This window comes from Podarcis tiliguerta, assembly GCF_965153285.1.
Source record: "Podarcis tiliguerta genome assembly, chromosome: 6".
Lineage (NCBI taxonomy): Eukaryota > Metazoa > Chordata > Lepidosauria > Squamata > Lacertidae > Podarcis > Podarcis tiliguerta.
The window spans coordinates 71,447,078-71,474,025 of NC_139539.1; the positions used below are offsets into that span (position 1 = coordinate 71,447,078).

Below are 26,948 nucleotides of genomic sequence, written 5' to 3' on the forward strand. Positions count from 1 at the left end.
TACACAATCACAAAATTATATTTAAAATAAGGTTTTATGTTTTAACTGTGGAGACAGTCACAGCTTGGTTAAAATTAGTTTACGTAAGAGCAACTCTGCTGGATCAGATCAAAGGCTCATTTAGACCAGCATCTTGTTCTCACCGTGGCCAACCAGTTGACTATGGAGAACCAGATGATTACGTGGAGGCTACAAGAAACAGCCCCCTCCCGCACTTGTGATTTCCAGTAACTGGTATCCAGAGACATCCTGCCTCCAACAGTAGAGGCAGAACAGTCCTTGGCAGATCAGTCTAAGGCCACAGTGTGCCACGAGTGAGGAAGAGGTACATGACGGGAAGATTTGTCCCCAGAGCTAGCACGCCCGTGACGCATGCACGCAAGCAAGCAAGAGAGTCAAGCCACAACTTGAAGAGAAGGGCAAATTATAGATTACCTTTTGACCCGGTGGCAGAGGAGGGGAGTCATCTGTAGGATACATTCTGGATACAGGACACTTGAGAATGTCAGTGCCATTTGGAACGACCTTACAGTAGTCTTGTATGCACTGTAGCCACCACCAGACAGCATCACGGCAATTGAATCTAGCATGAGTGCCCTGGCCAAGCAAGTTGGGAATGAGTCCATGTCTCAGTGTACCAGCAAACGCTAAAATTATGTTCCTGAAATTGGGGGAGGGAGGGAAAAGAAAAGGACATGTTTCCAAATTCACATTTACATACAACCTAGAGGTTCCAAAAAACTAAATAGTGCAAACAGTTGACTAGAATAATGAAGATAATTGGAACACATGGGACACAAAATTACTTTTGAGAGCTGTAAGTTCTTTAGAACAATCCCATTATTTAACAGCCCTTGAATACTGATACATACACAATGTTCCCCTGTTCTTTAAACATAAATTATGTGTGTTTATATTTTCTTCAGTTAGGAAAATGTTAAGAGCCACAGCACCAGAACATAATTGATTCCTGAGAGTGAATAAAAATAAAATAAAATAAGAGTTCTTGGCTACGCTGGAGTAACCTTATACCAACAGCTACGTCAGCTAGTCACTATGGACATGTGAACCTGATCTCACCTCGCTTCCAAGTAACGTCCAGTAACTAAGAGCAGACCTCGCAATGCAATGAATGTATCTCTTCCCCAGCAGCGGAAAATGCCAGATGAAAAATGAGGTAAGCCTAAAACAGTAAAAATATATATATATTTAGGAACTTAATGGTACTCCAAACATGTTCTCATTTCTGTTTGTAGTTGATCCCTCTTCAGCTCCCCACCTGTATTATAACACACACACCTTGACTAAACCACTGTTGATCCACCATTAATCAATCAACAAAAATTAAAGCATGCAATATGCTGTTGCTCCTAGGTTGGCAGTGTTTCTCAAACTTATGTCCCCGGCTGTTGTTGCACTACAACTCCCATCATCCCTAGCTAGCGGGACCAGTGGTCAGAGATGATGGGAGTTGTAGTCCAACAACAGCCAGGGACCCAAGCTCGAGAAACACTGTGTTAGTGTATCAACTGAAATGGACCTTTATGACTAGTTAACACTTGTCTTGGCTAGTTAACAGTGCTTGTCTACCTGTTCAGGGCCTCCAGGTGCTACCCACTTCTTCTGTGTGGGAGACAGGCAAAGTACAGGCACACAGTGGGGAATGAACCCAACATTTGTTACTAGGTTCACACAACCTTTACAGTTTTTAGCAAGGCTGCTCATATTTGCTCCGCAAAGTGTCCCGGCCTTCCTAAACTTCTGCAGAGCACCAGCGCACCCAATTCGGTGACCTGGAACAGATTCAAAACATTCAAATTCAAAATGTTCTTTCTTCCTTTACTTACCAGCTGCTAAAGTAACACAGCTCTGTTCTCTCTCTTTTGTAATGTCGTTCAGCCTATAAGGAACATCCTGGATGGCGGGAGACAGAGGGGGCAAGGATGGATACTTCCCTATTCCACACATCTGGACCGAACCCAAGGAGAGATGCTTAACAAATGTCGATCCATTCTGAACAAAGCTGCAATTAAAGCAAAATTATTTATTTCTCAAGCCTACAAACATCCCCCCCTTTTCAGTCTTCCAAGATCAATGCAACCAGCAGCGCTGATTTCAAACGCATGCGTTGTTGAGATCTAGGGAACGTTCCGGATCCTCTGTGGCTTCGAGGGATTTGAAAAATTCAGAGTATGAGGTAAGGTATATGGACAATACCACAACTCATACAGATGGTTCTGTTGTACTGCCCTTCATTTTTATTTTGACAAAACTCACATGATACAAAAATAGCTAGCCCCATTTCAGTTGCATTTCATGAAATGAGAATAAATGTTCTTATTCAAGACAGAACTGCTTGGATCTGCACCAGAATTGTGGACTGGGGTTTTCTTTTTTGATCTAGCAAATATCTGCCAACCACCCAAATCTGCCAGTGATTCTATGATCTTCTACTGGGCATGATCCCAGGGACGCAGGAGGCTTCACCATGCCCAGTCCTCGTGTGCTGATGTGCACAATTAAATACCCTATGTGACATGCTACACTATCCAAGCAGGGAGGCGAAAACTGTGGCTTTCTAGACGTTGATGGACTACAACTCCCAGTGTCCCTGATCACTGGCTATCCTGGCTGGTGTTGCTATGAATCGGATTCCAAGAATGACTGGGGGCACACATTTCAAGCCCTTGGCTGAGTCACTGAGCGATAAGCAATGAGACATTATGTGAGGGACAGAAGCATGTGAAACAGACTATTAGCTGTTTTCCTTTCACCGATATGAAAAGACTGGCAGAGGAAACTTTTTCTGACTTTGGTCAGGACTGCTATGGCTTGGTCATAGTACACTTCCTTCACTCCTTTAGGAGAACGGATGAAAAGTTCAGAAATGTATACAATTGTGTTTACGTGAAACCACATTTTTTTTTGGGTATGGACAAACATACCTAGACATCTGTTTCCAAACCAAGTCAAGCAGCGACGTGTATGCGCCAACTAATATGGCATCGAAGTAGCATGGAATGAGATAACGAGGAACCCTCTTCAGGTAGAGAAACATTGCTTTCAGCCACTTGCCAACCTATTGTTATTTCAAGGGAAACAAATGGTTGCACTGAATTAAAACCAATTGTCGAAAATGACCATGTAATGTATAAATGCCTATCTGAAAAGGAAATGTTCTCTTTTTGCATCGCTTGACTTACTTCCGAGCAGGCTCCAGAACGGGCAATTAGCCGATCGCTCACGTAATCAATCATCCAGTCCCCAGCTCTCAAGTTACCACAGAAAGGATGGCCCAAATCGTTCTTTGGTCGTATGTCTCCCATCACGGACATTATTCCTGAAAGACCACAGAAACATGGTTCTGTATTACAGGTCAAGAAACTATCACGAAAAGTAGGTTGAGTGTCTAAAAAGAAGGCAACGGCTGCAAAATAATATTCTGAAAATACCAGACACCCAAATCAAAGTGAGTTTAATTCTGCAGACAAATTACTTTTTAAAAACCTACTGTCTGTCCTTGGCGCTCATGCTAATTCCAGTCTTGTGCCATGTGAGATGCTGCCCAACTGCTCACCCTAGGCGAGTGAGTTTAACAAAACCATAAAGTGGGTCACTAACTTGCATATTCTTTAGTTAGGTCCTATCTTGAGGCTCAGCTTTGAAAGCATTCTATGATATGAGTCTGCTTTCATGCATAATAAGCAGAAGCCAAACCGTGGTTTGGCATTATGTACAAAGACGCAAGGTTACAAAGCCCAGCTTGTAAGGAGCTACTAAACAAGGATAATAAATTACCGTATTTTTCGCCCTATAGGACGCACTTTTTCCCTTCCAAAAATGAAGGGGAAATGTGTGTGCGTCCTATGGGGCGAATGCAGGCTTTCGCTGAAGCCTGGAGAGCGAGAGGGGTCTCACTCTCCAGGCTTCAGGAAACTCTGCGCAACCCTTGGGAGACCGGCGTGACTTCGCGCAGGTCTCCCAAGGGCTGCGCAGAGCTGCCTCGAGTTCCGGGCTTCACGCAGCTCTGCGCAGCCCCAGGGAGCCCGGCGTGAAGTCGCGCCGGTCTCCCGGGGGCTGCGCAGAGCTGCCTGCAGTCCTGGGCTTCGTGCAGCTCTGCGCAAGCCTGGGGAGACCGGCGCGACTTCCCGCCGGGCTCCTTAGGCTTGCGGATAGCAGGCTGTTCTCGGGGCTGGGGTCGGGGGAAGCTCGGGCTTCCCCCACGCCAGCCCCGTGCCTGGGGGGGAAATAATTTTTTTTCTTTATCCCCCCCCCAAAAAAAACTAGGTGCGCCCATGGGGGGGTGCGCCCTAAGGGGCAAAAAATACGGTATCATTTGAAATTGAGTTTGCAAACCACGGTTTGTGCTACTTGTGGCCTGCTTTATGTTCGGATTCATGAAGTGCAGTTAGGGCCATTGCTTCACCTCAAGTGGCTGCAGCATCGTAGAGAAGCAAGCGACTGTACGAAGTCAAGTACTGAACAGAAAGAAAATAAAAGTGGACAAGTTGCTCAGAAGTACGGTCTGCTTGCTATATGCCTAGAAGCTGAAGTGATGGTGTGTGGGGTGCTTAACCAAGGTTAGCATAAACTAGGGTTTGGAGGGAAGTTGAAATTGAGCCTATGGAACTTACTGTCAACATTTCCCTGATCTTCTCTTTGCACTGCTTGCTAAAAGATATTTGTTTTTCCCTGCCTTTTGAAACTTAGAATCTAGTGCTAATCCCCAGAATGCAGAATATGAAGACAACCAATGTCTGGCATGGGAAGCTAAACACGGTTGACGAGCTACTAGCTACCAGGTCTTGAGGAACATCCTATTTTGCTGTCTGCTTGGAATTGCTAAAAACAAACCAACTGAGATGAGGATGTTTTTCAAGTGCCCTCAGTCCAAACTACAGTGGTACCTTGGGTTACATACGCTTCAGGTTACATATGCTTCAGGTTACATATGCTTCAGGTTACATATGCTTCAGGTTACAGACTCCGCTAACCCAGAAATAGTACCCCAGGTTAAGAACTTTGCTTCAGGATGAGAACAGAAATCATGCTCCGGCGGCACAGAAGGCCCCATTAGCTAAAGTGGTGCTTCAGGTTAAGAACAGCTTCAGGTTAAGAACGGACCTCCAGAACGAATTACTGTATTTTTCGCTCTATAGGACGCACTGGACCATAGGACACACCTTGGTTTAGAGGGGGGGAACAAGAAAAAAAAATTCTCCCCCTCTCTGCTCAGCGCCCCTTCAGTGAAGCGGCAGGAGAAACGGAGCCCCTTCCTTTTCTCCTCCCGCTTGGCTGAAGGGGCGCTGCGCAGCTCTCCCTCTCTGCTGAAGCCAGGAACCTGAAGCCTGCGGAGCGCAGTGAGAACTCGCGCTGCGCTCCGCAGGCTTCAGGCGGCTATCCCTGAAGCCTGGAGAGCGAGAGGGGTCGGTGCGCACTGACCCCTCTCGCTCTCCAGGCTTCAGCGAAAGCAACGCGAAGGCTCTGGAGCGCGGAGGGAGCGCTACCTCTGCGCTTCGGAGGCTTCCCGTTGCTATCACTGAAGCCAAGGAGCCTGCATTCGCTCCATAGGACGCACATACATTTCCCCTTAATTTTTGGAGGGGAAAAAGTGCGTCCTATAGAGCGAAAAATATGTTAAGTACTTAACCTGAGGTACCATTGTACATGGCTGGCCTGCATTTGACTTTCAGAGAGAAAGCATACAGGTGGTTTGACTAATGTACATAATAATACATTTGTCTCAAACCAATTTTTACCTTGAAGACCTGCATATTTAAGGGGTGTCCAGTCTGGTATGTTGTAACACCCTCCACCGTCCTCTTGCTCCTCAGCATCACACCGATATAATACATGATTTAGGTCTGCCAAGGTTAATTTCGATGCAATACTGTGAGAGAGACAGAGATACACTGACCGGGTTAAAAAACAAAACAAAACAAACTTTTGTTAAAATTTATTTCTGGTTTAGAATAATTTAAAACAAAATATATATATATGAAAGGGTACGCGGCTTTAAGTGCAAGGTTGCAAAATCTCAGTGGGACCTACTTTTGAGCAGACATGCCTAGGATTGCATCTTAAGTCGCTTCTCTGTTTCGAAAGTAGCAAACCACTCACAACAAAAACAGACAACTTGCACACTACTGAAGATGCTATTGAGGCAGTGGCGTAGCGTGGGTTGTCAGCACCCGGGGCAAGGCAAGTAATTTGCGCCCCCCCCCGCTGCACTGTCCCTCCCCCAGATAGTCCCTCGCTCTCTCTCCGCACCGCACTGCACGCCTGGCACCCTCCCCTCCACAGTGGGCGGCGACCCGGGGCAAGGCAAGTAATTTGTGCCCCCCCCGCTGCACTGTCCCTCCCCCAGATAGTCCCTCGCTTTCTCTCCGCACCGCACGCCTGGCACCCTCCCCTCCACAGTGGGCGGCGACCTGGATCGGATTCGCACAGCCAGCACTGCAGTGAGAGAGAGTGAGTGAGCCAGGTAGGGGCAGAGAGCTGCGAGTGCGAGCGCGCCCCGCCAGATGTTGCGCCCGGTGCGGCCGGCCCCCCCTGAACCCCCCACGCTACGCCACTGTATTGAGGTATTAAATCTTCAGGACTAATTTGGCTACAGGTTGCTTTTGGCAAGGAGGCTGCAGAAGTGAATCTCGTACATCGCCTCTGCATTGTTCCCCATAGGTTTCGACCGAATGGCGAACTTACGTTGAGAATGGCGTCTTGAGTATCGGCTCTGAACAATCATCGGGAAGACTTCCAGATTTAAAGTGAGGGCTGAACTGAATCAGGTGGTTGCGCAGGACTCCAACAGCCTCTTGTGCTTTCGGGTCAAGGCTTACCCTGCAAAGATTGGCCAAAACAAATTGTGGGGGAAAAAGAAGAGGCAAAGGGTGAAATCCTAACCTGGTTGCCTGCTGGGGCTTAATGAAGTTTCAAGGTCACCATTCCACCTGCAGCCTTGCAGAGCAAGCCGGCCAGGGGAGGTGGATGGGGAGGAAGGCTAATGTAGAGCTAGCAGAATGACTGGGGCTGAATTGGACACAATTACCGCATTTTTCCGTGTATAAGATGCCCCCATGTATAAGACAACCCCTATTTTTTAAACCCCAAATTAAGAAATTAAGTTGTTTAGCTTTTTGGGGTGGGGGTGGGGAGGTTACTTCTGCCAATTGCTCACCTGCCTGCCTGACACTGCCTATCACTTGCCACAGCCACTGCCGATCGCACACCTTGCCGCAGCAGCCAACTGTATGCCTACTCGCTGCCACCAACAGCCCACCCACCCACCCACTTGCCACAGCCGCCAATCGCCTGCCTGCCTCGCCACAGCAGCCAATTGCCTGCCCAGTTGCCACAGCCAATCGCCAGCAGGCTTTGCCACAGCCACCAATCACCCACCCACTCGCCGCTGCCAATCCACTTCTTGCTGCTGCCATTAATCGCACGTCCCCCCTCTGCAATCACTGTCCATGTATAAGACAACACCCAATTTTTGCCTATTTTTTTTTAGCAAAAAGTACAGTGGTACCTCGGGTTAAATACTTAATTCGTTCCGGAGGTCCATTCTTAACCTGAAACTGTTCTTAACCTGAAGCACCACTTTAACTAATGGGGCCTCCTGCTGCTGCCGCGCCTCCGGAGCCCAATTTCTGTTCTTATCCTGAAGCAAAGTTCTTAACCTGAAGCACTATTTCTGGGTTAGTGGAGTGTGTACCCTGAAGCGTATGTAACCTGAAGCATATGTAACCCGAGGTACCACTGTATTGTCTTATACACAGAAAAATATAGTACAGTCATACCTTGGGTTAAAGATGCTTCGGGTTAAATCTTTTCAGGTTGCGTCCCGTGGCAACCTGGAAGTACCGGAACGGTTTACTTCTGGGTTTCACCGCTCGTGCATGCGCTCAAAATGATGTCACGCGCATGCACTGAAGCGGCGAATCGTGACCCGCGCATGTGTGGATTGCGTTCTGCTCAGATTGCGAACGGGGCTCCAGAACGGATCCTGTTCGCAACCGGAGGTACCACTGTACTTAAAATGATGCCCAGTGGAACCAGTTTAGCCCCCTCCCCTCTGCCAGAATATGTAGTTTGGAGGCTTGCTGCTGGCTGCTCCACTTTGGAAGGCAGAGAGGGGAGCTCTGTGCTGGTAGGGCTATGTGGACAGACATCTCTGTTCAACCCAAACCACCCGCAGCCCAGCATCAAGTGGCTTTAGATTGCTCTGCTAATCATCACTCTGTCTGCCATTTTCTACACCAACCCAAGTAATGACGTTTTACCTAAATATGATCACGCTTCCCGGTGTCAGCTTTTCGAATTCTATCTCTTGGACAAATTCATTAGGGCCTTTCGTAGCAATTGAAGCTTGCTTTATTATTTTACTTTCCTTGAGCTGCCAAGAGAAGGAAATCAGATGAAGTCAGTAAGTCACTTTAATCTCAGGCTAACCAAACAAGAGGAAGAGACACAGCTTTTACCTGGATGTGTTCCCGGAGTTCAACTGTATAATCAGGCAATCCATTGATTGAGTGCTCGTCTTTTTTATAAGGGGCAGCGCTTCTTTCGATGGTCCTCGCCTCGAGAACCACCTCTTCAATTTTGCCTGTGGAAGAGGGGGGGAAACCCCCAGACAACTCTCAATACCATGGCTAGCATTTTTTTTAATAAGTAGGAACATAGGAAGCAACCTTATACAGAATCAGACCACTGGGGCCATTTAGCTCAGGGTTTCCCCAACTTGGGTCTCCAGCTGTTTTGGGACTCCAACTTCCATCATCCATAGCTAAGCAGGACCAGTTGTCAGGGATGTTGATAACTGAGATCACATCGCCCAGCTATCAGCCCTGGGGGTGCTCATGTTTTAGTCCTGTCCCTAAGTCAGCACTTTTGGGCTTCTGTTGAAATCCTACACCGACTTACCTGGGAATAAGGACCATTCAGTTCAATAGTGCATAGCTCTGAGAGGGCATACCTGGAATTGTGTAGTCATGGAGTGGGATGGTACCCAACATACAAGTCAATAATAATAGATGTATTAATTTATTACTTATGCCCTGCCCCTCTGAGTTGCTCCAGACAAAGCGAAAGGGTGCACAGAAGGGTGAAACACCCCCTCCCCGCAACACCAATCTTTGTCTCTGACGTTGTTTAATTCAGCTGGAGAGGTTGCATGATGTTTAGATGTTCAGACTGGGAAAACCCAGACTCTACTCCTTGCTCAACCACAAAACTCTTGGGACAGTTGCTATCTCTCAGGTTGCTGCGAAGATGAAATGCGTAATGGGACACTTTGCATTCAAATCCTGATGCAGATGGGTAGGTAAAAGGTAAAAGGTAAAGGACCCCTGGATGGTTAAGCCCAGTCACAGGTGACTATGGGGTTGTGGCACTCATCTCGCTTTCAGGCCAAGGGAGCCGGTGTTTGTCCACAGACAGCTTTCCGGGTCATGTGGCCAGCATGACTAAGCCGCTTCTGACTCAATGGAACACTGTGATGGAAACCAGAGTGCATGGAAACACTGTTTACCTTCCTGCCGCAGTGGTACCTATTTATCTACTTGCACTGGCATGCTTTCGAACTGCTAGGTTGGCAAGAGCCGGGACAGAGCAATGGGAGCTCACCCCGTTGCGGGGATTTGAACCACCAACCTTCTGATCAGCAAGCCCAAGACGCTCAGTGGTTTAGACGACAGCGTAACCTTACCTGGAATACACATCTGGGGAACTTCTTGGCTGTAGAAGGATGTTTTGGGATCTCTGAAAGCTGTTCGGGAAACAGCGACAACAGACTGGTGCGTGTTAGGACAATGCCTCGTCACAGCCACAATATCCTCATCAACTTGATCCACATATACCTGAAGAGGGCATTTTTTAGGGGTTGGGTGGGAAAAGTGGATAGAGATTCTTATTATTCAGATTATACTATAATTAAGATTTAATAATCACCATGTCATAATTCTTGGCCAGGGCATGTTAAGGCAGGCTTCAGGGTTTTTGGAGGCCCTGGATAAGGGTTGGTAGAGGGGGGAGTAATCTAAAGTACAAAGTGGAGTACAAACAGGGGGAGTAAAAGGTAAAAAAGGAAAAGGACCCCGGATGGTTAAGTCCAGTCAAAGGCCATTGTGGGGCTGCAGCGCTTATCTCACTTTTCAGGCCAAGGGAGCTGGTGTTTGTCCACAGACAACTTTCCAGGTCGTGTGGCCAGCATGACTAAACCATGATGGAAACCAGAGCACACGGAAACGCTGTTTACCTTCCCGTTGCAGCGGTACCTATTTATCTACTTGCACTGGTGTGCTTTCGAATGGCTAGGTTGGCAGGAGCTGCGACAGAGCAATGGGAGCTCACCCCGTCGTAGGGATTTGAACTGCCGACTTTCTGATTGGCAAGCCCAAGAGGTTCAGGGTTTTAGACCACAACACCACCCACATTGAAAGATAAGATAAAGAGGGAGTACTCCATAGTCGCTTGCTCAGGTGTCTCATGCAAGCAGGCCAAGAACCAGAAGTGGGCTGAAGATTTGTGTGCGTGCGCATGCATACATGTTATATATAAATACAGTGGGACCTTGGTTTACGAACTTAATCCATTCCGGAAGTCCGTTCCTAAACTGAAACCCTTCTTACACTGATGCACGCTTTTCCTAATGAAGCCTCCCGCCGCTGGTGCCCTTCTAGCATTCGGATTCTGTTCTTAGACTGAGGTAAAGTTCACAAACTGGGACACTATTTCTGGTTTCGCAGAGTTCGTAAACCAAATAGTTCATAAACAGGGTTGTTCTTAAACCAAGGTAATAATAATAATAATAATAATAATAATAATAATAATAATAATATTCTCCTAAGCCCTGCCTCATTCTCTTGTTCCCTTCAGCACCCCAGACAAATGCCTCATTTTGATGCCCTGTGAATCTGGCCCAGCATTTACCTGGTTAAAATCTCTGGCTCCTAGCTCTTGGTGTAATCTGTTGATAGCCAGCCTTCCTGCTATAATTCCGGTTTTGAGATTTACTTCACCAGGTGTGGAAAGTGTCGCTGCTGGATTCCACTTCGGATAAAACCGCTCTTCAGTGACTACAGAAATCTGTGAATAAATGTGTTACAAAAATAGCATTTGCAGTGTTCTCTCTCCCTATGCTCACAGAAGTTACACACATGGTGCATTTAGTAGGAACTGAAACTTTTGACTTCTTCTTAGAGGGTCTAAAGCAGAGTGTTCTAAATATCGTGGCCACGCTTTATTTATAACATCTATTATACCTCCTTCCATTAAATATTTCAAGGTGGTTTACAAAAACTAACAAATACACTCAGAAGAACCAGAACACACGAGTAGCAATTATAATGTGGAGAATTTAAAATATCAAAGCTAGTAAAAAATTTTAAAACAGGCAGTCGGTGAAATTTTAAGGAGTGGCAAGATACGATCTGAGGAAGCAAGGCCAGTCAAAACTCTGAATAATTAATAAATAATAAAAACAATAATTTCTTACTTATACCCCATCCATCTGGCCGGGTCTCCTCAGCCACTCTGGGCAGCTTCCAACAGGATATTAAAAACACAATAAAAGATTGAACTTTAAAAACCTCCCTAAACAAGGGCTGCATTCAGATGTCTTCTAAAAGTCAGATAGTTGTTTAGTTCCTTGACATCTGATGGGAGGGCGTTCCACAGGGCAGGCACCACTACCAAGAAGGCCCTCTGCCTGGTTCCCTGTAACCTCACTTCTTGCAGTGAAGGAACTGCCAGAAGGCCCTCGGAGCTGGACCTCAGTGTCTGGATTGAACGATGGGGGTGGAGACGCTCCTTCAGGTGTAGTGGATGGAAAAACATGCCAGAATAACTCCAATGACACAAAAGAGGAACCTACTGCTAACATGCATACCTGATGTGGTACTAGTTCATCATATCCTCTAGTGCTGCCTGAGGCACAGCAGGCCATGGAGACGATAGTCGAGCTGGGAAGGGCATCATACGCCGACCGATGCTAACAACGAGAAGGGTGTGTATGAATTAAGTAAAGCCCAGAAGACTAGGTGTTTTTTTAAAAAACAGAAAAATCTGACCTGCACTCCAAAGGCGCCTTGCACGCAAGTGGGAAGGCACCATTCTCTCAGTGTCTCCGAATTAAAGCAATTCTCCCTCTCCCCCTGCAGCTCATATGCTGTGTCCCAGACCTTTCCTGAGGACTCCCCACTCTCCCTCACCCTTAAAAGAGACATTTGGGGGCAGCATGAGGCTACAGTGAGGGGGGAGGTGGAGAGAGAGTCATACCTACATGGCTCAACTTTTATTTCCATAAAACTGAATGCAACCCATGGCACCAGAAGAGGCACACTGTGGCTCTGCAGAATTTGTAGAGATTGTGTGCAGAGGATTCAATACAACTTACTTTGAATACGTAGGATAGCACTGCTAAGTTCAACATTAGGTATCAAATAACTTCTCCTACTGCATTTAACATTTTAACTGTCTGCAATTGTAATTTTTATGTCTTTGAGGTTTCGATTGCATAATGCACACACACACAAAATGGTACCTTGGTTTTCGACCGTAATCCGTTCTGGAAGACCATTCGAGTTCCGAAACATTCGGAAACTGGAAATCTGTACGGAAGCCTTGATACGGAAGCCACGTGGCATGTTCAACTTCTGAGGCATGTTTGAAAACTGAAGCATTTACTTCCGGGTTTACGGTGTTAGAAAACCGAAATGTTCATCAATGGAGACGTTAGAAAACCAAGGCACCACTATGTGTGTGTGTGTAAATACACACATACACACACCTGTGCCTAAAACATTAAGAACGCTTAAATCCCATACACCTTAAAGTAGTATTAATTACCTCTCATGAATTAATAAATGTAATAAAGTCATTTATAGTGTCTATATAGCTTTAATAAGCCATTAAAACAGTACTTGAGCAATCAAGGCAGCTATGTTTCTTACCTGAATTGGACATTCATTATCATGTGTTATGTCCATGAACAACGCATGAGCAATAGCAGGCATTAAGGGCCTCAGGCGTGGCTGAACGAAAGACCCAACTGGCTCCCCTCCAAAGCGATAAACTAATCTCCCCTCTTCATGACTGTTGTAAGCACTCATTGCCTCTAGAGAACGAGAAAAAGACCTTACGTGAGCATCGATACGAAGAATCACCCATTGAACACCTGGTAAGACTGTGGGACTTTATAGAGAATGCTTTAATAATCACTCCAGCTACTTACAGCTAGGACTGCCAATATTCCAAAAACACTTTTAAGAGAGGCTAGATTCAATATTGTATGATGAGCGGGAGGCAGCTGCCCTCCTTTTCCAATCCCTTTACAACATGTAGAACCCAATACTCGAGCCAGTTAATAGACGTTTTGTCTATTCAGTGACCCCACAATCCTATCCCTGGATTGGAAGGCAAAATGGGTTGTGCCAGGACAGGAAAATTCCACATATGAACAGTCTGGGCATTTCTTTCTTGCATGGAATGGATGGTGGAATTGCATGGGGTGTGCATTAACCTAAGGCTTCCTTGTCCTTGCATCTGGATGAGAAAAGCACAATCTGAACAGGTCTAGAGTCTCACAGTGTGCTAAGAAGGAACAAATAAAAATAAAGTTTTATGCTGAACCCTAAAACATATACTAACCCAACGTAAGACAGTCCCTTAACCATGGTGATACATCACAGAATCGCACACTCCCTTCTCATCATCTCCTGGTTCACCCACTTTTATATCTATATTTATTTCAGAAAACTGATATACCACTAGATTGTAAAGAAAACCTCAGATCTTTTAACGATGGGTTATGTAAACTTTGCCAGGCTTCTCCTTAACCAGGGCTTGCTGTTGTCAAGCCCTGGTTAGTAAGCCCTAGTTAAAAAGGAAAATGGTCAGCATTAGTTGTGATTAAAGTAAGTGGCATTGCAACCATAAACCATGGTTAGGGCTGATAGGGAAAGGACAGAGCACATTCATACTCCAGATAGGAGAAAGTAAATTAATAATAATAATAATAATAATAATAATAATAATAACAATAATAATAATAATAATAATAATAATTTATTTCTACCCGGCCCATCTGGCTGGGTCTCCCCAGCCACTGTGGGCGGCTTTCAACAGAACATTAAAAACAGAATAAAACTTCAAACATTAAAAACTTCCCTAAACAGGGCTGCCTTCAGATGTCTTCTAAAAGTCTGATAGTTGTTTGTTTCCTTGACATCTGATGGGAGGGCGTTCCACATGACTCATCCCTGATCCCTTAACCATGGTTAAGAGACAAGCGATGTGATGTCTACACAGGTTGAAGATGATAAATGGGTTCTCCAGGCGATGTTTGAAGAGGTGGCCATCACAACTATTTGCATACACAAGACACCCTTTCCTAACAATCACAATGCTGCAATTATCGTGCAAAGAAGCCATATTGTTGAATGTAATGTCATGTGTTTATAATAAACGGATGCAGAGTCAGTGTTTTGCACGTTCTTCACTCGCAGCGTATCGTGCCTGAATTCAGGGTTAAGAAAAGGAAGAGCAATTTGAAGCAAGCCTACCTCTGATCAGAGAGCTAATGCCCAGCTTATTCACAAAGATATTGTCCAGCTCCTCGCTTCCCGTGAACAGTTCAGCCACTACATACAAGTTGGGCCGCAATTTTCTAGCCGTGTCCATCATGTACTGCGAAAAGCACAGCCAAGGAAGCGACAGACAGGGGGGAAAGGCAGAACAGGAGAAAAGAAAGGATGCAAGGCTAGGCATGGATTTGGGCAACAGGGAAAATGCCGCACAGCAAAGAGACAAAAACGAAAAGCCCAAGATTAAAGAACCAAAGACATTGAGTTATGAGAGATGCATGAAAAGTTTGCACAAACCAAGGAGTCGGGAAAGAGGGCGAAACCCATGCAACAGGCAAAGAAGGAAGAGGGAAAGGCATTGAATTGGCAAAAGGACACAAGAATAAATGCAAATAAGAACACAAAGTTAGTTCCACGTAAACAGATTCTTGACTTTCATATATGTCTACAAAACACAGCAATCCTGCAACAAACCTTTCAAGCATGGTTTTGGTACCTCTAATCAGACTGGTAATCCCAAGGCGGTTGACAAAGACATTGTCAATGACCTCACTTCCCGTGAAGAGTTCTGCTATCACGTAAAGATTAGGTCTGACTGACCTGGCTGCTGCCAGCATCTCCTACAGATCATAATGCATTTTTTTATATTAAAAAAATCAGCTTCCTTACAACATGTGCTTTCCAATAGCATATGGCACAAATGCTACCCAGTTACAGCACAGTTCTTAAAACAAGCTGAAGAGATGAGGAGGGGGGGGGGAGCGCAAGGAGTCGGCATGATTCTGCCAATTTTTATCTCTTCAACTGAAATAGTTTTGTGACTTTAAAATGTCCTCCAGCTTGGCTGGGTCCGTTCCATAATAACTGTGCAGAAATGCAACTGTGCAGAAATGCAACTGTGGATCCCGTAACAGGATAAAATTTTGCAAAGATTAAACACAAAATTTTCACTCTGAAATTTTCGGGGGGGGGATTTATTCATTCCTAGAAGGAAGAATAAAGCTCAAATACGTCAAATTAGAAACTTTAATATGTGCTCAGCCTACATATCGGAATTTGTTTCTCTGTAATTAATCTCACATATTTCTTTGTGAGTAGGTCCATTTTTGGCAATAGCCAAATTAATCACAACAGACATCAAATCTAACTGCTTTCAGCGGCTCTTATAAGGCTAGCTTTGCAAATGGACCTCAAAAAGTTGTGTATAAATTCTGAGCAATGTTTTCGTCTTAACCAGTGAACAGAAAATGAAACAGAACACGGATGAGAAAAAACTACAATATATATTGCAACATGGTGTAGATAAGAAGGCCCTATTCTCACTCCTATTTTTCTGTGTTTTCCAAGTTGATTTATTGAAGAAATTGGTTTACAAGGTTAACTACTTCTAACCTTTGCTTATTTTCTATGTTATCCCATCACTCTCAAGGCAGTGTGTGTGTGTGTGTGTGTGTGTGTGTGTGTGTGTAGTTATTCAAGTTATATCACCTCACAGAAATCCTGGGAAATAGATCCATCCTTCCAATGTGACCTAACTGAAAATAATCCAGCAAGCTTCATAGCTGAGCAGGTTGTTCCTGCGCAAGTCTAACACTCCCAGCTGCTGCACCACAAAACCCACGACTGTGGCTGCAGTCCTACAGACATTTACCCAGGAGTAAGGCCCATTGAACACAACTGGACTTCACTTCCGAGTAGACATGCACAGGGTTGCACTGTTACGCTGCTATCTTTTGCACTCTTGCCTAGTTACAAGCCTCACGGAGCACGCTGGGGGTTTACATCTGAGTAAGATGCCCAGGAAGGGACGCGGGTGGCGCTGTGAGTTAAACCACAGAGCCTAGGACTTGCCGATCAGAAGGTCAGTGGTTCGAACCCCCGTGACGGGGTGAGTTCCCCTTGCTCGGTCCCTGCTCCTGCCAACCTAGCAGTTCAAAAGCACGTCAAAGTGCAAGTAGATAAATAGATACCACTTCGGCAGGAAGGTAAATGGCGTTTCTGTGCGCTGCTCCGGTTCGCCAGAAGCGGCTTAGTCATGCTGGCCACATGACCTGGAAGCTGTACGCTGGCTCCCTCAGCCAATAAAGAGAGATGAGCACTGCAACCCCAGAGTCGGTCATGACTGGACCTAATGGTCAGGGGTCCCTTTACCTTTTAAGATGCCCAGGATTGTGCCACACCTGCATGCGGCTGAGGAAAAACCTGCAGCTTTTCTACTGCTAACCTGACCAAAAGAACCCAGGATCTAGAAAGCATGCAGCCGAGGAGTCAGAAAAATGAAACAGGATGAAACATTTGTGATGTGCATTGGCTGGAACAGACCTAAGTTTTAAAATGGTTCCAAAGTTTTTTCTCTCTCTTGTGTGTTTGTGTACACAGTTGCAAAGGAGACACTTAATTTTTTCTATACCTCAGCTACGTTAAGAGGCGTTGAGTGACAGTTGTCAAGCCGCACTCCATGGAAATATTTGGCAGTCAACTCGGTGTATTTTTTCATGTGAGCCCAGAGATAAGGGCAGTCTTCTGGTTTGTTCCCATAACGCAGCTTGACACTGTCGCCCCAGCAAATGAGTTCTCTTCTCAAGTAAACATGGGAACCTGTAAAAAGGGGAAGAGATACTACTTTACCCCATGATGTTGTAGTTGTGGTTCTCAGCATTCTTACCAGCGATAGAAACAAAGGCCATTTCAACTTACACCAAACTAGAAAAACATGCGGAACTAATCTGTGTAACATCAAAACTCAGAATGGAAAGTTTTATTTATTTGTTTATTATTTCATTTATGAACCTCTTTCCACGAGGCGCCCTGGAGCAATTTAAAATAAACATATTTACAACTGTTAAAATTATTTGCATATATGTTAATATGTACAAACATGGCCGTAGCCAAGGAGGGGGCAGGTGCTCCCCCTAAATAAATACAAATTAATACAAATCAGATTCCCCCCCCCCCAAGCCTTCCCCGCAGCAAAAGCCCTGGCTACATCCATGAACATAAAATCAGTTTTAGAACAACAGTAGAAATTTTTTAGAACAACAGTAGAAAACAGTTCAAATCTAAGACCATCATACTTTGCAACAACTCTATTTAAGTGATCAGAAATTCCAAAGCTAATGTGTTAGTTTATTTATTACAATTTAGGGGACTTACTTTTCCCTATGCACTTATTGACAACATGAACTTAAAACGTACTTGCACTGGTTCCCAACTGTACTTCATCACCCCGAAGTCTCTGCAATGGAAGCCTCACCTACAGCTTGCAATGCTATATGGGGACAGGGATGAATTCCCGAAATGCAGACAGTTCTTAGGAAGCCAATGTCTTATTGAAAGGCGTCTAGGTACTGCAATAATAAGTTGCAGTGTAACTGAGAAAGGGCACAACATCCCTGTTCACCTACGCTAGCAAAAGGCATTTTAAAAAAGTTTTATATAACTTTCAGAATCACCCACCTGGTTCAGCAAAATTTCTTAAAGGGTCATCTCCCATCACCCAACCGTTGTGGGCCATAAAATAACTTGCTTTGTCAGGTTGATGCAACATGCGTTCTTCTTCTTCCAGGGTTAGCTCTTTAAATGGGTATGTAAAGTAGCTGTAAAGTACGGAAAGTACTTTTTAGAGCTGAGGTAGTGAACCCAGATGTTTGAGGGCTACATCATCCCTGCCTGTTGCCTATGCTGGCTAGGCCTAATAGAAGCTGCAGCCCAGCCACATCTGGAGGGCCACAGGTCCCCCATCCATTTTAGAGCATCAGATTGTATAAAATGACAATTGAAATGCCATACCAGAAAGAAAAAAAGTACTTTTAAAAATGGACATCCCTACAATATTGTAAACCCTTTCTGCCATAACCAGCTTAATACTGGGCACTTTTGTCTCGAGTTGAGCTTTTTGTCTCTTCTAGCAAACTGTGAGGCCCAAATCCCACACATAGTAACCCACTACTTTATGAATATCAGCAATCTCACTGAAGATTATATTACATCTACAATTTCACATATATGAAACAAGTAGATGGATGAATCCTAGCTTTCAAAACTTGTAAACACTCTTTTAAAAACAAATCTTTCCAAACAGTGAAACGCAAGTTTTTAATTCAGTCTCTTGACTTAAACTATTTGTGTGTTTAAATTTCTAACTGCACCTCCAAAGGCCTTCAAGCCTTTAATACGTTTAAGAGGCCTTGGGTCAAATGATTGACGACTGCCCCCCCCCCCCAAATCTGACATCCATCAACCCCAGCAAAAAGACCCAAATCTCACTGGTCTAATTGATGAACACTGTGCGCAATATATATTATATCCACATATATGAATGCTCACCATTTCAGTGAAACTTCATGAACATCCAAAAACAGATGCACAAGTGAAGTCACACAATCAAATTTAGATGACTGCCAACATTCAGCGGCACATCTTAGATGTCCACAGAATTTGACTGAAATTTTCACTATACCTAGGTGAATTAAATTTTCAGAATACCTAGGTGAGTCCTTTCTTTCCTCCATTTGTCACATCCTGCATTTCAACAAGGAAGTCTCCAATGAACCATAGTTCCCCCTCTTACCCAAACCAAGAAACAGTGGCTAACATGTTCAGAATGAGCCAGGATTTTAAACAGACTTCAAAAGCTGTGTCTTATGATCCTACTTTGTTTTTAACCAGGCTACCAGAGTTGGATGCAACAGGAAGATATGTTAACAACATTGGTACTGGATCAGAACAAAGGCTCTTCTAGTTCCGCATTCTATCCTCGTCATGGATAGCAAGATACCTACAGGAAGCCTGCCAGGACATGAGCATGCTAGTACTCTCCCATTCACATTCCCCAGCAGCTGGTATTCAGAGAAGAAGAAGAGTTTGGATTTGATATCCCACTTTATCACTACCTGAAGGAGTCTCAAAGCGGCTAACATTCTCCTTTCCCTTCCTCCCCCACCACAAACACTCTGTGAGGTGAGCGGGGCTGAGAGACTTCAGAGAAGTGTGACTGGCCCAAGGTCACCCAGCAGCTGCATGTGGAGGAGCGGAGACACGAACCCGGTTCACCAGATTACGAGTCTACTGCTCTTAACCACTACACCACACTGGCATACTGATTAATTGGAGACATCTAGGTTTAACACATGCATGCTGCAAAAGGAGGAGAGAAGGGGCTGTGCGCATGTTTGAGTGAGGGTGTGTGTATATCTTGGCTTATTAAACAAAAATACACATGCCACGCACTCAAAGTCAAGAGTCTTGTTCTACAATCTTTACTTTCTGACATATTACATATTACCAAACACCAACCATTTTTATCCATCACCAAAGACATTTTCTTTTGAGTGTAGAAGATATAATACCTCGTAACTAAAGGGAACTTTCGGGTTACGGGACCTAATTTAGGACCATGCCCAGCCAGTCGTTCATAGTTCACCGTCGCCACAACGCAATTGGCTGCCTGGAAGCCAGTAAAAGCAGTCATTTCAGCACAGCTTTAACAGTTCAGTGGATGCTACAAATAATGAACAAATGAATGCAAGCATGAACTTCAAAGATGTCTTATTGGTACAACCTGCTCTTGATGGTAGTTCGTCTGCCTGTACATTTCACCGTTTAGTTCTTCAACTCTCTTGCGGAACCAGTTACAGCATTCCTCGATTGCTGCAGGCCCATTGCTGAAAACAAGAATGCATGAAAACATTGAAATGCCACTCAAATAAACGTGTCGGGAGTTCTGAGTTTAATTCATGCACAGCCATGAGTAAGTTGATGTCTCCTGACACTCCAATGTCAACATCAAGTCGATGCAAAATGAATCATCTGTGTCCAAGGCAGTCAAGGCCTATTTGTAAGCTTTTCTCATTCAAGCTACCTTTGATATCAAACATTCACCTTTGGTGAATCTGGAATAGTTTGTTCCGCACATCTTTTGCACTGAACTTTGCATTAAATATATCTATGGGAACAGCACTCTATAAGAACCACACAACATGTGACATACCAGCCAATGAGCCTTCCAAGTGAGAACTGAAAATTCAGGTGCTAAGCAACCTGTTTCGTACCAAATTGAGTGGGTGTGTTTTATGCAAATGCTACAGCCAGCTGGATTGAACGAGGTGCCACTAGGTGTGCAGTTTTCATAGCGCATTTATTAGGCTCCTCGTTTTTCTGTGAATGGAGCAGACCCAATTTTCTGACCCTTGAATGACAGGTCTGACTCTCCCCTCTTGGAAAAGCATGTGCCACCAAGACGTTTCAGTGTTTAAAAATACTTTGAGCAAGGACATACCTATGAGGTATGAAGGTGTTCAATGCAATGTTCATATCTACAGTGCAGCCGAGTCTCTTGAATTCAGGATCCTGAACAATAGCAAGATGTTGATTGGGGTCAGTTTTAACTTTAGAACCACCTGTTGTAGATTTAAGAAACAGAATAATTTTTAAATGAGTTTAAAAGCATTTTATTGCCTACATGACTAGGCAGTTCTTTATTATTCTGAAAGCCAAGGAACTCACAGATCCAAATGCCACCCAGCAGTCTAACCTGTTGCAGAGCGGACAGACTCCTTCCATTCTAAAATAATCAAAATCCCACCCCCCCCCCAGTTTGCTTTCAGTGCCCTTTAAGCATAATAGTATAATAATAATTTATTATTTATACCCCACCCATCTGGCTGGGTTTCCCCAGCCACTCTGGGCAGCTCCCAGCAGAATATTAAAAAGACAACAAAAGATCAAACATTAAAAATTCCCTAAACAGGGCTGCTTTCAGATGTCTTCTAAAAGTCAGACAGTTATTTATTTCCTTAACATCTGATGGGAGGGCGTTCCACAGGGCAGGCACCACTACCAAGAAGGCCCTCTGCCTGATTCCCTGTAACCTCACTTCTTGCAGTGAGGGAACTGCCAGAAGGCCTTCAGAGCTGGACCTCAGTGTCTGGGCTGAACGATGGGGGTGGAGACGCTCCTTAAGGGCCGAGGCCGTTTAGAGCTTTAAAGGTCTGCACCAACACTTTGAATTGTGCTCGGAAACGTCCTGGGAGCCAATGTAGGTCTTTCAGGACCAGTATTATATGGTCTCAGCAGCCACCCCCAGTCACATAGTCTAGCTGCCGCATTCTGGGTTAATTGTAGTTTCTGGGTCACCCTCAAAGGTAGGTCCACGTAGAGCACATTGCAGTAGTCCAAGCGGAAGATAACCAGAGCATGCACCACTCTGGTGAGACAGTCCGCAGGCAGGTAGGGTCTCAGCCGGCATACCAGATGGAGCTGGTAGACAGCTGCCCTGGACACAGAACTGGCCTGCGCCTCCATGGACAGCTGTGAGTCCAGAATGACTCCCAGGCTGCGCACCTGGTCCTTCAGGGGCACAGTTACCCCATTCAGGACCAGGGAGTCCCCCGCACCCACCTGCCCCCTGTCTCCCATGTAGCTTATGGTCATTTCTCAGCGCACATAACCATATGTACACAGACACATCCCATTTAGCTTGAGCTACTTTCTACACTTGAACTCTGGCCACACTGCAAAAGAAGAATAGGTAATCAGATACCAGGGCATAGACCCTCTCAAAGTGGCCTGCCAGGGATGGGGAAGCTCTGAATCTGCCCCACCAGCTGAATCCTGTTCCCCAAGATGTCCTCTTGCCCCGTGACAAGCTACTTTGGGGAACGGAAGGGACTTTTGAAAGTAGCTTTATTTGCAAAATGCCACAAGAAAGGTAGTTAAAAGTTCCACTGGCCTAGCCAAAGCCAACCGCGGCTACCTGGATGGCGGCTACCTGGTGGCGTTTGTTCGTGCTGAGAGTTATAAGGTTTTTTTTACCTTGAGTCAGCAGAGTTTTAAATTGCTGGACTGCTTTGTTAACATCTACTTGGAAAAATTCCCATAATCTTAGTTTCGGGAAAATATCCTCCCAAATGACTTTACGGACATTCTGCAAAAATAAAAGCAGCACGTCAGGCAGGTAAACAAAATCCGGTGCCATATGCAAAAATTAATTATAAACGCTCCTGTGCCAAAACTGTTCTGAGCCATCATTCATTTATTACATACACAACACTCTGTGAGGCATTTATACTGTTTCACGGGAAAGAAAGCACAGAATCCAGCAGCAAATACTTTATTTATGTACAAAACAAACAAACAGGGAAAGTTTTGAGCTGAACCCTAGTACCTATATGACTTGCTTTTATATGAACTTAGGAGTCACTATTCTACAAAATATTCATGGCAAGACTACTTGCAATACAGAGCCAGAAAGAAAAACTTTTTTAAAAAACCACATACCCTGGAACTACAATGGGAAAAGCCTGTCCTGTTGCATAACAACACTTCTCTTCCTTGTGCAACAAGACATCTCTTGAGGAGGCAAGAGCGGGAAGAGAGGAATGGAAAGTCCTGCTGTGCAAACAGGAGTCTAATTTAAGGTTACCCAGACGTCCCCGTTTCCCGGGGACAGTCCCCAGATTTACAAATCAGTCCCCATACAAAATCCACTGAAGTTGAAAAGTGTCCCTGGATTCACTGGGGAAAATCTGGTAACTTTAGAATTGCCACACATTGGATCTAACACAATATAACTGTACTTAAGACAAATATTACGAAGTACAATAGAAAGGATTAGCATACAGGTGCCATCTTTTTTATTATATAAAAAGACTACTGCCATACTGAAGGAAATGAAGTTTTAATCCTCTCACAGAAAGGCAAGCCGAAAAGTGAAACGGTTAGAAGTTCCACAGATTATAAATTAGACTTCCCTTACATTCAGTGACAGCACGTGTTATCAAGCGATATAAGTAAAGGTAAAGGGACCCCTGACCGACTCTGGGGTTGCGGCGCTCATCTCGCTTTATTGGCCGAGGGAGCCTGCGTACAGCTTCCGGGTCATGTGGCCAGCATGACTAAGCCGCTTCTGGCGAACCAGAGCAGCGCACGGAAACGCCGTTTACCTTCCCGTCGGAGTGGTACCTATTTATCTACTTGCACTTTGAGGTGCTTTCGAACTGCTAGGTTGGCAGGCGCTGGGACCGAGCAACGGGAGCTCACCCCGTCGCGAGGATTCGAACTGCCAACGTTCTGATCGGCAAGTCCTAGACTCTGTGGTTTAACCCACAGCACCACCCGCGTCCCACCAAGCGATATATTATGTGTTTATTTCTTACATTCAAGTGGTGTTCATTCTCAAGCAGCGGAGGAACGCCTTTGTCGCTGCATTTCCCACCGGCCACTTTGCAGGTTAAATGCCACAGGGCTCGGTCCAAAAGCCAGGCTGGTTTCAAGTGAGGAGAATTAACAAGGTTGTATGCACATTCTGGATGCTGAGTTATCCATTCACTATTTGAAGCTGGGGAAAACAAAGAGATACACAATGAGAAAGGGGAGGAAATTAAATATCAAGCACATAGCACCTCAGGATGGCACTTCCATTATCCTGCCAATTACCTCTATGGAGTGTATGTATGAAAGTTAAGATTCTGAATGGACAGGAAACTAGGAAGTCTTACATTGGATATGTCAAATTAAGTATTTTTTTAAAGGTGCTTCTTAATTTCTTAATGCAGAAAACGACCATGTACAGAATTCTAAGGCATCTCTCATATTTGTTTACTGCTTTCTGTCTACAGCAGGCTTCCTCCAACTCGGCCCTCCAGATGTTTTTGGCCTACAACTCCCATGATCCTTAGCTAGCAGGACCAGTGGTCAGGGATGATGGGAATTGCAGTCTCAAAACATCTGGAGGGCCGAGTTGGAGGAAGCCTGGTCTACAGAGAAGTCTAGGAATACTGCTGAAAGTAAAAAACTCAGAAGAAGCTGAGCACATATAGTCCCCTCCGTTCAAGAGTCACTACTAGGATATTATAAATCTTTCTGTTCCACAGCAGTGAGATTTGTTGCTCCTTCTTTACTATATGAATCAGCAACCAAGTGCTAAAGGAATAAAGCCTTGCCAAGTTTCAAAGTCCATATCTGTAGCTTGGCCTTCTGCCGGATGCAGTTGGCAAGTGAGTTTTTCAATGGCGGCAATCAGCCAAAGTTATACCTCTTTTCTAATGTTAACTGATCAGGTGTTTTTCCAATAACCTGCCATTACTAATCAGCCTGACGCGAACACTCACAAGTATTGGGTAGGCTTCAACGTAGTGCTAACGAGATCGTTCTCTTGGGCAAGCAGAAATGATTGTGCTCACAGAACGATCTATCTTTGCCTCCCATCATGGGGTGATCTGGGGTTTTTCCTGACCCTCCAGAGCAGAACTGGGGGAGATGCAATGGGGATAACCATTGCACTAGTAGCAGTCTTTGCACTGGCTTCCACTAATGGAACCTTATAGCTGAATCCAGCCCTAGATCTTTAGAAGTTTAAATGTTGTCCTTCATATATACTTTGCAATGTCAAGGAAGGCATCAACACTAATTTTTAGTCACTTCCCTGCCATTGCCATAAAATCATTTCCCAAAATTCTGAAGAACACACACGAAGTTATGTTCCTTTTTGGGTAGAACTTTGCCAACTACTGAAATTGCATTGCTTATTAAATTTTGTAATCAAAGGAGACAATGTTGAAGGACGCGCACCTAGGAACTAAGGAACTCTGCAAGTTCTCAAAAAATGGTTATTCCACTGAGTGAGACTTGTGCGATACAGTTCTCCGGGGATAAGCTCAAATATGCATTCATCACTTGATAGCTGTAATATATCCAGTGATGATGTTCTAACTATCAAACCATCATCCAGACCCAAAGTTTCTCCCGATGCAAGCAGTTCAAGGTTCACCAGCCCATCATTGAGGTACATGTGTGTCTCAGTATGCCTGCTGGAGGGGGGCATTCAATAAGTGCTCTCTCTCTCTCTCTCTGTCTCATAGGAGTGACAGAAAATAAAACCTAGCCCTTGCATGGATATCAAGGAAACAGAGAAAACTGTCCAGGGAAGAACAGCACCTCTGTTGTGGTGCAAGGTGTTCTTCCTTAACCTAAAATTGTCCTCCAACATTGAAACTCAAGATCCTTTAGAACCTGGCATTCTAAAGCCACGAAGATCTTACTTTTCACTGAAGGTCTGACCTTTATAAACATGGAGCTCTGCCATCAGCGGTAAAAGCAGCCAGCCAATTGAACTGACAAAATGAGGTTGCGTTCCACTTGGACACTTTCGTCAGTCTCTACTTAGCTGCACAAATGCTTCTATTTTTGCAATACTTTTGCCCAGTTCTGGAAATTGGCATGGAAATGTCCTCCACCCCCCCCCCTTCAGAAACTGAAAAAAGTAAAGGCTTTCTTCTTCTCCTGGGTAACGGAGACACAAGGTTTTGTGCTTGCAGGAGCTGTTACCCTCAAAGCATTTTGAAAACAAGTGAATTAAAAATGTCTGAATAGTTACAAATCTTAAGATCACCACCAAACGCCATCCCCTATTTTTTTTTCTGGGTTATTTAAGTAAAATACAGTTTTAAACAACACAAAGAGCCTAGAAATTTACTGCCTAGCTCGAACTAATTCTTAAAAATATATTTTAAAAATTCTCTTTCTATACTCCTGGACATGACTGGTCTTTGTGAAGTTTGCACATGCATGCAAAAGTTGCTGGCTACAAATCTGTGCATTTGTTAAGTGCAGTGGATAAGACAGAGAAACTATTACCCTACGCATTTTCACCCTTGAGGTTAAATTCAAATGACAGCAAAAATGAACATACCAGTATGATTGTAGACTACATCGGTAATACAAAGCATATTCCATTCATTTTTCATTTTTTCCACTAGTTTTCCAAGCTCACTCCAAGAACACTTCTTGTTTGGGGTTGAAAAATCAGGATTTATTTCCAGCTGATCAGCTAATGAATAACATGATCTTGATATACCAAGTTTCTGGACTGGTGTCAAGTGAACCATGTTGTAACCTACAAAGCAATAATGAAATGTATTAACATGACACTTATAGTAGACTGGGCAGTCTTAAGTATTGAAGGCAAAGGTAAAGGACCCCTGGATGGTTAAGTCCAGTCAAAAGTGACTATGGGGTGTGGCGTTCATCTCGCTCTCAGGCTGAGGGAGCTGGCATTTGCCCACAGACAGCTTTCTGGGTCATGTGGCCAGCATGACTAAACCGCTTCTGGTGCAATGGGACACCGTGACGGAAGCCAGAGTGCACAGAAACACTGTTTACCTTCCCACCGGAGCGGTACCTATTTATCTACTTGCACTGGCGTGCTTTCAAACTGCTAGGTTGGCAGGAGCTGGGACAAAGCAACAGGAGTTCATCCCGTCGTGGGGATTCGAACCGCCGACCTTCTGATTGGCAAGCCCAAGAGGCTGAGTGGTTTAGACCACAGCGCCACCCGCTCCTTGCTGAGTACTGAAAGCAACCCTTCAT

The 26,948-nt window shown here is 44.7% G+C and overlaps 1 protein-coding gene across 19 annotated transcripts in view; it reads right to left on the reverse strand.

Annotated features, from left to right (window-relative positions):
- Window positions 1-26,948, reverse strand: part of AGL (amylo-alpha-1,6-glucosidase and 4-alpha-glucanotransferase) — a 50,726-nt gene that overhangs the window by 14,859 nt on the left and 8,919 nt on the right. For 14 of the 19 annotated variants that reach the window (XR_014512307.1, XR_014512308.1, XR_014512309.1 and 11 more), the window contains exons 5-26: window positions 26,272-26,475; window positions 23,738-23,919; window positions 22,395-22,506; window positions 20,860-20,980; window positions 20,143-20,245; window positions 19,931-20,028; window positions 18,039-18,178; window positions 16,993-17,180; window positions 15,079-15,202; window positions 12,951-13,114; window positions 11,888-11,989; window positions 10,930-11,085; window positions 9,707-9,857; window positions 8,481-8,605; window positions 8,283-8,395; window positions 6,706-6,840; window positions 5,760-5,890; window positions 3,204-3,340; window positions 2,946-3,079; window positions 1,848-2,023; window positions 1,081-1,183; window positions 436-661 (exon numbers count right to left, since the gene is read on the reverse strand). Coding sequence is in view for 13 of the 19 variants with exons in the window: in XM_083444751.1 (XP_083300877.1) it covers window positions 436-661; window positions 1,081-1,183; window positions 1,848-2,023; window positions 2,946-3,079; window positions 3,204-3,340; window positions 5,760-5,890; window positions 6,706-6,840; window positions 8,283-8,395; window positions 8,481-8,605; window positions 9,707-9,857; window positions 10,930-11,085; window positions 11,888-11,989; window positions 12,951-13,114; window positions 15,079-15,202; window positions 16,993-17,180; window positions 18,039-18,178; window positions 19,931-20,028; window positions 20,143-20,245; window positions 20,860-20,980; window positions 22,395-22,506; window positions 23,738-23,919; window positions 26,272-26,475 (3,125 nt within the window). In the remaining 6 variants the exon portion in view is untranslated. Of the gene's footprint in view, window positions 1-435; window positions 662-1,080; window positions 1,184-1,847; window positions 2,024-2,945; window positions 3,080-3,203; window positions 3,341-5,759; window positions 5,891-6,705; window positions 6,841-8,282; window positions 8,396-8,480; window positions 8,606-9,706; window positions 9,858-10,929; window positions 11,086-11,887; window positions 11,990-12,950; window positions 13,115-14,561; window positions 14,686-15,078; window positions 15,203-16,992; window positions 17,181-18,038; window positions 18,179-19,930; window positions 20,029-20,142; window positions 20,246-20,859; window positions 20,981-22,394; window positions 22,507-23,737; window positions 23,920-26,271; window positions 26,476-26,948 lie in introns of all 19 variants that reach the window. The other 5 variants (XR_014512306.1, XM_083444757.1, XM_083444759.1 and 2 more) reach the window with 1 other exon arrangement.